This window comes from Ziziphus jujuba, chromosome 9 (assembly GCF_031755915.1).
Source record: "Ziziphus jujuba cultivar Dongzao chromosome 9, ASM3175591v1".
NCBI classification, from domain to species: domain Eukaryota; kingdom Viridiplantae; phylum Streptophyta; class Magnoliopsida; order Rosales; family Rhamnaceae; genus Ziziphus; species Ziziphus jujuba.
The window spans coordinates 5,054,761-5,068,180 of record NC_083387.1 but is presented as its reverse complement, the minus strand read 5'-3'; the positions used below and the strand labels follow the sequence as shown (position 1 = coordinate 5,068,180).

At 34.8% G+C, this 13,420-nt stretch overlaps 2 protein-coding genes across 4 annotated transcripts; both read right to left on the bottom strand.

Moving 5' to 3' along the window:
- Window positions 1-1,418: 1,418 nt before the first annotated feature.
- LOC107425750 (protein SCARECROW) lies at window positions 1,419-3,363 on the bottom strand. The gene has a single exon (XM_016035774.4). The coding sequence runs from the start codon at window positions 3,161-3,163 to the stop codon at window positions 1,592-1,594; it is 1,572 nt and encodes a 523-aa protein (XP_015891260.3). The 5' UTR covers window positions 3,164-3,363; the 3' UTR covers window positions 1,419-1,591.
- Window positions 3,364-4,866: 1,503 nt separating this feature from the next.
- LOC107425774 (uncharacterized) lies at window positions 4,867-11,335 on the bottom strand. Of its 3 annotated transcripts, none has more exons than XM_048480818.2 (14): window positions 10,906-11,332; window positions 10,180-10,545; window positions 9,374-9,548; window positions 8,907-8,990; window positions 8,582-8,823; window positions 8,283-8,496; window positions 7,972-8,051; window positions 7,660-7,744; window positions 7,030-7,161; window positions 6,822-6,935; window positions 6,673-6,720; window positions 5,911-5,995; window positions 5,574-5,630; window positions 4,867-5,453 (listed from the first exon to the last, which is right to left on the bottom strand). In XM_048480818.2, exons 2-14 carry the CDS (start codon window positions 10,404-10,406, stop codon window positions 5,332-5,334), a joined length of 1,665 nt encoding a protein of 554 aa, XP_048336775.1. In that variant the 5' UTR covers window positions 10,407-10,545; window positions 10,906-11,332; the 3' UTR covers window positions 4,867-5,331. The 3 variants fall into 3 exon arrangements, with proteins under 3 accessions (XP_048336775.1, XP_048336774.1, XP_048336776.1); XM_048480817.2 differs by having other exon boundaries at window positions 10,180-10,487; XM_048480819.2 differs by lacking the exons at window positions 4,867-5,453; window positions 5,574-5,630 and adding an exon at window positions 5,642-5,835 and having other exon boundaries at window positions 10,180-10,487; window positions 10,906-11,335.
- Window positions 11,336-13,420: the final 2,085 nt, after the last annotated feature.

Sequence of the window (13,420 nt, the reverse complement as noted above, 5' to 3'; positions counted from 1 at the left end):
CTTTTTTCAAACTTTTGGGATTTTTTTTCCTTAGGATCATTGAAAAATGTATATTTTGCATGTTGTTGCATTTAACACATATTAGGGGACTTGTGGGGGCCAAAAAATTGGTAAAATGTGATTATCACAGGGGTTTTGGTAATTACCGATAAAACCTACGGTAATTTTCTAGCAAGGACAAATTGACTACCATAGGTTTCATCGGTAATTACCGAAGGCCCTATGGTAATCAAATTTTTTTGCCAATTTGATAACATTTTCAGAATTTTTGGTGATTCTATTCACGGCTTCTCCGGCCTCCTTGACTCTAATATTTCAAAAGAAACCTTGGCGAACAACGTCAGAAACTTAAAGACACCCACAAATCCTAGTAGAACCGGAACAAAACCACCATTTGCTAAAGATCCAGATTCTTCCGATCCACCATTCAAGTATTTCTGAAGCAGTAGAGAAGAAACAACCACAAATGAGCATTAGCCTGAAGATCTGAGCATTGCTTTCTTCGAACTCAAACTTGTTGTCTTTAGATTTGGTCCTCTTTCTAATCTCAGCATTGGTTTTTGATGAGAACCTAGAAACCAAACCGGAGGAGCCACAAAAGGTTTTCTTATATTAAATCTAAAATAAAGGATATATAGGTTTTTTAAATTTTTTTTAAGAATGTAATGGACATTAAAGGGCCAAAAAAAAAAAAATTGACCAATGAAGGGGTATATATCATCATAGCCCTTTTAAAAGGGACATTAGACCAAATTCCCCAAAGGTAAAAGTAACCCGTGGTTATGTTCTAATGAAGAGCCGGGATCGATTTATATGAAAATATGAGAAAAATAAACTATATATTCAATTATTACAATTGATATTTAATGGCTGAATTCAACTAAACATACATACCCCTTGGAAGCCATTCACAACTTTCATCGCACTTTGTAAATAGACTGTAAAATTCGAATGGAAATTCAGTTTCATTCAAATTCAATCCAATAATGCTAAAAACAGAATACTATTACAATTTCTTCTTCTACATTAATCCTTTATTAGTGGTACGTATACGTGGGCCTCCCTAGGATTCACTTAGATCCTTTTTGCCCCCTTTGATAGGAAACCTACTTATGACGGAGTGTGAGAATCCTAAGCTCAAATGATGTAGCCTGTAAATTTCACTTCACTACCAATAGTAAAAAATTATAGATTAAAATCATATGATAATATATATTAAAATAACTATTTTAATTCGTTGCCAACGTGAGTAAGCTCGTAATTTTGCAATTTTGCAAGGTTATACATGTATCCATAAAATAAAAGAACACACATAACATACATTACCAAATTTGGCTTTAATATTAGCAACTATCTTGGAACAATATTGAGAGCACAACTAGTCTAATTTCCCATAATTAACTATATATGTCGGGGAGCAACTCTAGAACTCAATATATATATATATAGAGTAAAATTCAAGATTAAAAAACCATATGATAATATTAAAATAACTATTTTAACTCGATTGCCAAAGTGATTAGTAAGCTCATAATTTTGCAATTAACAAGGTCATGTACCAGATAAAAGCATGCACACACGTATACTAATATTAGCAACTATATCTTGGAACAATATTGGAAGTGCAACTAGTCCATGCAGAAGCAGTGTACAAGCTAGTTTCTTTCCAGCCAAGTCTAAGAACCCCATCTCCTTGAACCAAGCTATATCCATGAGCAGGAGGGAACATGTTCAATATCAACTGTGCTTGAGCCATTGAGTTTGCACTCATCGGAACTTGCAAAAAACGCTTCCCAATCTCACTCCTCCAATGCCTGAACTTGTCCTCTCCACTTCTCGCCGGCCCTCCTATCGCCAATATGTTATTGATTTCCTTGTAAACCAGACAATGCTCTACTCGATGCCTGCTTGGGTCCTCACTCCCCAAATAAGCTCCTAGAGAATCAAACACCGTGGAATAATAGTGAAGAGCCCCAACGAAACGATCCAAAAACGACCCTCCTTTCGACACGTCTTGCTCTACCACCGTCACGATCCTCGGTGCTAATTCCTCCAACAGTCTTATAGTTTTCCAATCCGGTCCGGTGGCGTCGTAGAGAGAATGCTGAAGCCAATGCACGGCCAGCGTTTCTCCTCTTCTTAATTGAAAAGCCGAAACGTCGATGTCTCCGAACTTACTCGCGATCGGCTGGAACTCGAAGGAGATTCCGAGCCTCTTCGCGAAGTTGGAGAGCTGTTTTCCGGTCTCCATGAGAATCTCCATGGAGGTTCCTAGTCCGGTCAATCGCACGTGCGGTGGACCTTCGATGCGCGTGGCGAGGATGTGGAAGAGAGCGGGCCATTGAAGGCCTTGCATGATATCGAGGTCGACAATGTGAACGCGGTCACGACGGTGGAAAGCTTCGAGGATGGCTTGGTTGGAAGTGAAATGGGCGAATTTGATGAAAGGAGAGATGTTGTTGAAGAGTTGGAAAGTGGAGTGAACGGTCCTGTGATTCAGAAAGGGAGAGGAAATTCCGAGCCAGGAGTTTATAACCCTGCTGGACATGGCTTTGGCGAAATAAGCCACCACTCGCTCTCCACATGACTCCGCGTATGGTGAAGCCAATTGAGATAGCTCAAGCAGCATTCGACGAGCCTCGCCGAGGTTGTCCACGGAGATCGCCACCGCGCATTCTAAGAGCAGAGTAATGAGGCTTAAACCATGCTCATCTACTTTGCTCAACCCTAAACCAGTACCATCCCTTCCATTTTGAAAAATTTCGTTGTTGTTATTCCATTGGACCGATTCATCATCGCCATCGGTTTCTAAATAGCTTCTCAGCATTTTTTTGGGCCTGAGTTCTCCGCCTGGAATCGATTGATGAAAATTGTTATCATCAGATGATGTTGTCGCAGTGTGAAAAGCAGCATCAGCTGGGGATGCAGCTGCAGCTGCAGTGCTTTCTGGTAAGTCGTCGATGAGTTGTTTGGTGATATGCTCCACCCACTCTGAGAGCTCGTTGCGGTCCAAGTTTACGCAACGGTTTTCAGTTACAGGCGGTTTGGGAAAGGGAATGGAGATTGGATTTTGGAACCCAACAGTGGGATATGAGTTCCAGGATTCATGGGGTTGGATAGTATCCAAAGTAGTCCCATGAACCATTTCGAATCCTGCTTTCATAAGTAGTAAAAAAAAAAAAAAAAAAGGAAAACAAAAGAAAAAAAAAAAAAAAAAACAATTCAGGATAGAGAAAAGATAGCTTTTTTACTCGGAAAATTAAGATTAATTGGTGGGAGAGAGGGTGTTATAGAGAGTTGAAGGGCATATTTAAAGGTGGGGTTTTGGTGGAGATGCATAATAATGGCCAAAGAAATGAACAAGAGAAGGTCTGCGGTATAAAAAAAATTTGGCCACTTGTTTAATTAACAACTAAGGATCGCCGGCATAGCTGAGACATAGAGATAGATGCAATAAGCTAAAAATCAAAATACACCACGTCAGTTTGGTAGTGACGTTCTTATTATTGTCTGGGACTAGACCTACAAAAATACATATATGATGCTCACTGGAACTATATTTTAAGATCATGAAAGGGACTCAAAAAGTTTAAACAGGGTTTTTGAGTATTTGAAGTGCAAGCAAAATCAACATGGTTTTGAATTTACCCAGAAAGAGAAATAATAAATAATATTACCAAGATGTGGAAAGAAAAACTAACCCACTATATATTCTAATCTAACAAGATAGGAAGTTTTCAATTTAGATTTGAATTAAACTAACCACTTAAATATTTAGAACTTTTCCGTTTAAGTATATATTTAATAAATAAAAAATGACAAATATTTTTCTTATGATCTAAGTTTACTATTGGACAAGATGAGCCTTGGGTTTGGCCAGCAAAGATTTTTTATTCCATATGGGCATGGAAGCCAAATACTGAGAGTAAGAGATAAAACCGTCTTTGATTGGGGTTCAAATAATCAAACTAGCTTTCACATTCATGATCCAACAAAATAGAAGGATGACCGTCATCAAACTTTGCCACAAGGGTTTAAAGAAAGCTAGGTCAATTAGTGCTTGGTCAATTAGTCCTGAATCCTGCCTGTTCTGAATTCTTCAATGGAAAATATTTGGTGCTATGAGGGTGAGTACGTCTTTTAACACTAATTTTGTTTCTCTAGATACATATGCCCCTTTTAATTCGATGACCTCGATTTTCCCTTCTCTTTTTTTCTCTTTTTTTTTTTTTTTTTGGGGGCTGAAATTTGATGATTTTTATTGTTTGAAAAACTCAGTATTTACCTGCCACTAAATCCGGCCAATTAAAAATGTAAGTAATTAATTCAATGATTAGCGATAGAAATTCATTTAAAACATGGTTACACAAGCATAAATACATGATGGTGACACTCCATTGCCATAATCCTACGACATGTGGCAGTCAATTATACAACATGGACCCACTGGGATTATGCAGGTGATCCATGGACAGGGGAATATCTCTAGGAATTATGACTGTTTCAATTTTATTTTATTTTATTTTCATCAAAGATCCCCAGTTGTCACCTATTTCCTATATCTTTTTGCATTTTTTGTTTTCCACCAAACCAATAAAGAAAGAAACGCAATTGAAGGCTGAAGCAAAAATAAATAAATAAAATAATATCCTGCTAATGATGATGTAACGACCACCCACGTAGACAACATGTTGTCATTATCATATATTAATCATGTAGTGATTTCCAATCCCCAATTTTTCAGCAAAATAATACCATCCATTGGTTTATTTTTGGAAAAATTCTTGGCTACACGTAACAATTCACAAATGTTTACTGGTTACCATCCATATATATATATATATATATATATAATAAAAATAAGTATAATACAATGGCATAAATCGATGCCTTACTGATATTTTGGGCAAAATGTTTTTAGTACAAATAAAAGAAAAGTATACATGGTGGTATTAAGAGTTACAGCATCTTTGTACAGCATTTGCAGATTGACAACCCAAAAGAAAAGAAAAAATGAAGTTACAAATTAGTAGAGTAAATGAATTGGTATTTACTTTTCCACTTTTCTATCTTACATTCTTAAAAATATAAAATCTCAAACTACCCCTTCCACAAGAAGACTCAGATGCTGATTAAGTTGCTTTCAAAACCTTCGTTCGGGCCTTTAAGAGCCTTTCTAGTAATTTAGTCAAACCACAAAGCTCCTGCTGACATAGCCACTTAAAAATTGAGGCGCAGAAGAATGCATCAAGAACAACATCTAGTCACTTTAGTGTCAAAATGCAGATGGATTGAAAACAAGCTCTCACTCCATCAAATTCATTGGCCGGCTTAGGAGTCATTCTGTTCTGGAGAAACTTCTAATCGCGGAGGCAAAAGGTTCAAAAAACTCCCTTCCACAGGCGGATTACTTGCAGGCACCTCCGATGTCTCCGATGTCTCTGATTCACTATCTGTTCAAAGTGAACCAAAACCATTAAAGGAGCATAAGATATACTTTAATGTCCAGTCAGCTGTATCTATAACAAAATCAAACACAGTAAAGAAAGAAGGAAAAAATGTAATTGGCCTACCGAAGAGTGACTTAACAGATGGCCTCTTAGGTTTGTTGGTTTTCTTTTTCAGCTCAGCTAGAGAAGGAGAAAGAGTGTCAAAAATCAGTCCCCATAACAATTGTCATACTAAAGATAACTCATACATGGAACACTGCAAGCTAAGTAGAGTGACACGTGTTGTTGTCGCGAGGGTGTTATATGATGGATGAATAGCCTATCCAATGGCTTCCAATAACAGCTTAAAATAAAATATTTAACAGATTATACCTGCATTTCCTAGCTATTTTACAAGTAACAAAGACTCAGTAAGGGGGAAAAAAAAAGGTATCATTGAGCATATGGGAAAGAGATATACCCATTCCAGGCACTTGATAATCATTGATGATTTCAAAATTTTTATATGTGTACCCCACAAAATTGATGTCCTTAGAGGAAAGCATCTGCAAATTTGAGGTGAAAAATGAGAGAGGCAAGATTACTTACAAAGAAACTTGAAAATTAAAAAGGTTATGGCCGTTATCTTATAAAACACTACAAAAATGGCATACTGGCTAGAGATAAGTAGTTCATATAGGAATTCCTCAAATAAGAAGCTCTTCAAATCAATAAGATAATGGTTAACACTAAGGCTATGATATCATAATAATCTCGTCATCATGTTTAGCATACCATCTCATTTTAACAAAAGCCAATGCATGCATTAATATGATTTAAGAAAGAGGAGGGGAAAAAAAAAATGAACTATAAACTAAAATCAAAAAGCAAAAACGACCCTTACCCACCAATTACATTGTTTCCAGCCATCCATTTAAAAATATATTTAAAAAAAATCCAAAAAATACCTTGGTAGTTCTAACCAGAATGTCAGGAGTCCAAAATAGTATTATAAGTAAACCACATGCTAGCACACAAATAAACAGCAACCAAAATGGAGCCAGACCCTTAATCAAAGAGTAGTTCCTCCCACTATGATGTCTTTGTAGATATAAGAATATTCATCATTAAGGAAAGAAACATAACCAATGAAACAACATCACCTCATAGTTTTCATTCAACAATAGCGATGGTAATATGAACCAATGGCGAACAGCTAAAATAATAACACTCATAAGCTTACCTTTCTCCAAGGACCGGTTTTAGACGAAGTGTGAGTTTGACTGTCAGACTGTAAGCCCAAATATAAGCAAAAAGAGAATCATGAGAAAGATGAATTCCCTCAACACTGATAGTTTAACAGAGCTAACAAAAAATGAAGGAGATCCATACTTCTTCAAACTTTTCAAAATTTTGAGTATCCAATTCGTCATTGACCTCGGGTATAAATGCAGCTTCCATCAGATAGAGCTTGTCCCACTCAATACCTTCAAACCAAGCATGTTCCTGATAGGGTAATCAGCAGCAAGGTAATTCCATCATACAGAATTAGTTTATAAATTAAACCTAAGAATTTAGAATAGAACACACCATACAACACCTTTATTTCATCTGCGCCTTTTGATCCCAGCCTCTGGTTGACATTACACAAGAGTTTTGTAATAAGATCTTTTGCCTCTGCAGATAGCTTTGCTTCTTCAGGAAACTTCAAGTGAGTTCTCCAATTCACTATCTACAATGGACAAAGACAAATGTGTCGTGTGTAAGTGAAAGTGGAGATCCATATCAAATGTCAAATCTGCGTTCTGAATAAAGGTTCAAATTAAAGGACATGACCAAATTTTCAAACTTCCAAAAAGTCATATTAGTTTCAGTTTAGGAATGTTTATCAAGCTGAAGGGTATATGTGATCTGGAAGTAGCATATAAGGATTGTTATTTAGAAGAACATGCCCAGAAATTTACAGGTAAATTTAGAATTCATAGTGAAGTTGGCTATTATAGTCGTATAGACACCCACATGAAAGCAAGGTTTTGAAAAATCATGTGCATCATAATCTAAGGGAGAAATATGCAGAGAGACATACTGAAATTTCAAAAAGATTTGAGCTCAAAAGGCTCCCAATATTAGAAATGTATCACAGAATTTAGCTTCTAAAAATTTAAAAAAAAAAAAAAAAAAAATTACATCCGATACAGTTAGAATTATTTTGAATATTTTCCAAGTCTACCTTCCTGCAGGTTGACATTGGATCATCAGAGTAGAAAGGTGGGTAACCCACAAGCATTTCATACATAATAGCACCAAGTGACCACCTGCATAACAACAAAAACCATAAAGCCAGTTATTACCATCATAATATAGAAGGGAGAAAAAAATGAAAAGCAAACTTAAAAGCCTAAAGTAATATGAAAAATGCATATAGCCACACAAAGAGTTCCATCCGAAAAATCATGCATTGTATGAGTACAAAGACAACTGGAATTAATTAACACTCACTCAAATCCCAAATCATCCTGATCTGAAATCCATAAATACTCACCAATCACACTCCATTCCATAACCTTTTTTCAGCAGAACCTCTGGAGCAATATAGTCAGGAGTACCAACTGTAGAATAAGCCTGCAATAACCAAATATTTACAGTCGCAGAAACAGAAAATAAAAGATAATAATAACATTGACAACAATATTATACCACATGATTGTGGAAGGCAATTTAAATAAACAAAAATAAATAAATGAATAAAAGAGGAATTTCTTCTTGTTTAGGGTTTAGGGTTTCCGAAAATGATTCCATGCATAAAGAAAAAAAAAAAAGAGATTTGAAACGCATCAGTGGTAGACAACATACCAGCATTCTCCTATTCTTCTGCCAATGTTGCAGTTGCTCTTGTTGTGTGCGTTTTGGAGCAGAAGGATCATTTTGTGCAGCCCCATTACCATTACTCGCTACTGAAAAATCCTCTTCCTGGAGTTTGCTGCAGTCTAACGGTTTACATAGCCCAAAATCAGAGAGTTTCAAGTGTCCATATTTATCAAGTAGCAAATTGTCAGGCTTAATGTCCCTGTAACAAGTAACACCTCCATGATTAGTCTATAATTTTCAGCTCTGGAAGACTCAATGACTTGGTGTCAAAAATTACCACAAACCTATGAATGTAATTGAGTTTATGGATAGACTCAATAGCCAGAACCGTTTCTGCAACATAAAATCGGGCTTCATCTTCAGTCAAAGTATCCTTTCTCATAAGTAGAGTCATCATATCTCCTCCAGGTAGATATTCCATGATAAGATAAAGAAATTCATCATCTTGGAAAGAACAATAGAGTTTGACAATGCAATTGCTATCAACTTCTGCAAGCAGATTCCTTTCAGCTCTCACATGCTCAACCTGATAGACCAAATGCCAACTTACAATGATCACACTGTATAAAACCTCAAGAATAGCAAATATGAACCAGTTTAAATGTATACCTGGCCCCTACGAAGCATCTCTGATTTCTTGAGCTTTTTCATAGCATACACATTACTTGTGGCCTTTTCCCTACAGATACGAACCTGCACCATAAAGCAAAGTTAATACTGGTTATTTAGTTTAAAAAGGCTAGCAGCCAAATGGGACAAAATTTCTGCAGGGACAAGGTCGGGTAGAAGCTGCATAACCATTTCAGCTAGTAATTGTATTAACTAACTTCTTTTCAAATTTCAGCTACAACCAATCCACTTCCAATTGTAAAATATTTTTTCTTCAAGTGGCAAATGCAAACCATGCATTCAAAAGCCACTACGCTAACATGCAACATCCCTAACCCCACCATCAAAAACAATTACATGATCATACCATCTATCATTTTCTACAAGAAATTAGGAAAGCAAATCAAATTCTGAAAACCAAACAAGAGAGAAAAGAGATAATATAATATCTTGTAAGAAAAATATACCTCCCCAAATGCACCCTTTCCAATCATTGTTAACAGCTCAAAATCATCAACTCCCATTTTATGCCTCTGAAGGCGCATGTATTCAGTTTCCTTCTTCTCCAAGAACTTAAGAAGGTTATTTTGATCTTCCTCGGACACATCAGCATCAGCCAGCTTCTTTTCCAATATATTTCGTCTGTTTAAGGAAAAGTCAACAAAAAATCTTATTACACTGAATATTAAAATCACATATTCAAATTGATAATATCCGCATTTACCATAACATTTTTCTAGATAAGTACTTTTACATAACAATTCTTGCTATAATATTATTTAAAAAGAACAATTCAGTATATACCTAATTAAAGTCTAAGTTTTAGTATTTACAAAAAAGACATTTGACACAGTGTAACAACAACGGGTGGAGGGAATACAAAATGCAAAGAAAAGAATCAAAGGTAGTAACCTACTAGCTACCAGATAAAAGATGCTTCTATAATATTAAAAACACAAATTAGATAACAAAGCATATGAGGCTGGCAATAATCATAAAAACAGTGGTCGACCAAAGCCACAAAAAGTGCCTTATATCCCAGTGGCGAGAACAAAAGGAGCAAAAGTTACAAATCAAGTCTGAGTTTCAAAATCCCCATCCCCCAATTTAAAAAAGAAAAAAAAAAAAGGAAAAAAAAAGATATATACGCAGCTCATAGATTTGGCAAATAATTAGCATTGATGGATAAATTTAAAGCCTAATTGGTGCCTATTAATTAAAGAAATCATAGATTTCAATTTCCAGAAAGGAAAAGATTAAGGTACAATCTTACCTCTCCCTCCTCTCCTGCAGGTTCTTCATTTGCTCCTTGTAATGGTTCTCGATATACTGCTTGGCCGCCGCAACCTTCTGCTTGGTGATATTAGAAAGCGCTTCCTCGTCAGTTTGCGGATCCAATTCATCATTTTCTTCAGCACCAGATGGATCCTTCTTCCTTGTAGAACTCCTCAATTTATCCCTCGGTTGAAGCTTCTGCAACCAACTTCTCGCCGAATCCATTTTTTTTTTCCCCACTAATGGGTACTTTCAACAAATAAACTCCATCCCTCAAAACGTTCCAAATTTTATCTTCCCCAAATTCTGCATCCATTCCATTATTTCCATGTTAACGATCTCCTCCGAATTCAAAATTTTGAATCTGCAAACAAATTCTCACATTTGCATGCACATTATATATTCAAAAATTCAGATAATATTTTTACCAGACTAAAAATCCAAAATCGTTTCGGGATGTTTAAACTTAATCCGAAAAATCCAAGCAGTATCACAAATAAATCCCAGTTTTACACATTTCAGGGAAAAAAAAAAAAAAAGAAAAAAAAAATCAAGAGCTCAAAACCTTGCTTAATCCAAAGAGAAACAGTAAGATACATAACAAACGAAATCCAAAATGCTAAAGAATTTTGGATTAGGAAAAACATAAAAAAAAAAAACAAAAAAAAAAAAACAAAACAAAACGAAACAAACAGATAGGGCGGGGGCTGAGAATTCGGATTACCGCGTAAATAATTATGAGAAAGAAAGAAAAGAATAACGAGAATACGACCCGCGAAACCCTAGAGAGAGAAAGATTGATAGTCACAACGGCATTTTCGGTTAAGCTTTGGGCTTAGCGTTTTGGAGAATAGAGTTGGTTATAAACTCCGATGACTCACTTTTCTTGTCGTCCGTGCTATTCGCTCATTTCCAACGACACAACCACCCTCCCCTCCCTCTCTCCCTCCCATTTTTATATTTTACATCCCTTTTCCTTTCTTCCCTCCTATTTTCCTTTTTTCGCTTTTTTCTTCTTTTTTTTTTTTTCAAATTTACTTTTAAAAATCCTTTTTATTGGGGTTTTATACCTTGGATCTCACGATAAATTGATCCGAGAAGATTCGCTTGGCCGGCACCTTTCACGTTCTCCATCACGGTGCGTATTGCGCACCCCCTCTGATCTATCTTTTTTTATATTCTATCCCATTCTCTGTTATCTATATATAAATTATATTATGCATTATTATCGACTATATTTTTATATATATATATATATATATAATTTTTTTACATAAATTTTTTATAAATATATTATATAAACACCCCATTAGTGTTTTCCCGATAATTGTATTACGTTTATATTCAAACGAAAAGGTAATTATGAAATAATATTATAATATATGATATAAGATCAGATTATGTATTTTTTTTAAGCTTAAAAAAAATCAAATTAGAAAATATATTATTTATATTAACGTGATATATTTGAAATTGAAAAAATAAATTGATGAAAAGATGCTGCAATATAAAAAGAAACACTCCTTTTTTTCCTGTCCAACAAAAAAATTCTTTTTTTTTTTCTTTAGATAAATTGTTTTTGATTCTATAAGAATTTTCTGGATGGTTTGTTTCTTAAAATAATAACAGAAAATAATATTTTCTCTAAATCCAAAATATAACATCTGTCCAAAAACCCACCATACCCATGCCCATCCCTTGCAGGCATGTTTGAATCCTCTTTTATTTTTCTTTATTATTGTTCTTCTTCTTCTACTTATTATTATTATTATTATAACTTAAATCCTCTTTTAGAGTAAGACATGCACTCCAAATATCATAATATAAATTTAAGTTTTTTTTTTTTTTTTCCTTTTCAATGGAAAATTCAAAATTGGAATCATTTCCAAAGAACATATTAACTCAGGGACTAATAATTTAAGTTAGATAACCGAGTATTTGACGTTGGAATGAATTAATATAAAGTAACAAGGATTTTTTGGTGTTCTAATTACAATTATATTGTAATGTAAACAAATATCGGATATTCTAGTTTTAAGTTGAGTTATTTCTCTTTTTTCTTTTCTTTATTGGTATTAGTTTTTCTTTTTCTGTTGAATATGTTTTTCTTTTTTGTGAATACAGCTTGGTGAATGACAAAATATATTGGTTTTCTTATTCATATTTATTATTATTATTTTTTAGTTACCATTTTTTTTTTTTTTTTTGGGTATGAAAAAACATAATGAGTTGGTTTGATCTCTAATCCACTTCATTTGTATTCTTCTTCACGATCTCGTATGCTGAGCTATCAACCCTTTTCCAAGGCTCATGAGGACCAATTGAGAAGACAAAACCAACTAAAAAAAGTTGGGAGTTCCTTGTTGAAAGGTTCCTTGCATTTAAGGGCATTATGGGACCATCCGCAAAACCAAAATATCTATATGTGTCAACAGAAAGAAGACACAAAAAGCAAAGATCCACAAAACAATATAACACCACAAACTCAAATCATAAAAATTTGATCATCAAATTGGCAATTATCACACCCAATTTTCAATTCATTTATGAATCGAAACACCTAATTAAAACCAACAGAAAAAACAAATAAGGTACAGCAAAAATGGATTTTATAAATGTGAATTTAGAATTGAGTTGGACAGCTCGTTCATATTTCCTGGCAATGTGGGATAGAGGTCTTACACTATAGGTTTTCGGACCCGAACTAGCCAACAGTTTTATTCATATTAGCTTTAGCATTGAAGGGACATTAAGTAGTACCATTTATGGTGAAGCAAGGCAAAAAGCATGAATTGGAAATTGGATTACTTTATAAACTCGAGTTCAACTGAAATTGCTGCTTTTCCCTGGGTGGTTGAAGGGGAAAAGTTGGAGAAGTATTACCGTCAGAAAGAGACAGAATCAAGTGGTTGGGCAAATATTAACCAACAGCCTTAAGTTTGTCACAAAATATGTCAGCTTGTGACCTTGCAATGATAAGCTTGGTGCCTGTGTCCTTCTAATTTGAGTAACCACTCACTGTCTCATAAAGCATCTTCTATTTTCAGGCTCTGTTGTCATGACAGTTGAGCATAAACAACTCTACCAAACTCAATAAATTGTCCAGGTTCTATAAACCAAATCAAATAACTTAGAATTAACCAAAAAAATAAATCTTATAACATAGAATGAAATTACATAACGTGATTGAAAAAAAAAATAAAAAAAAGGGAGAAGCAGAAGTTCAGACCAAGTTACTA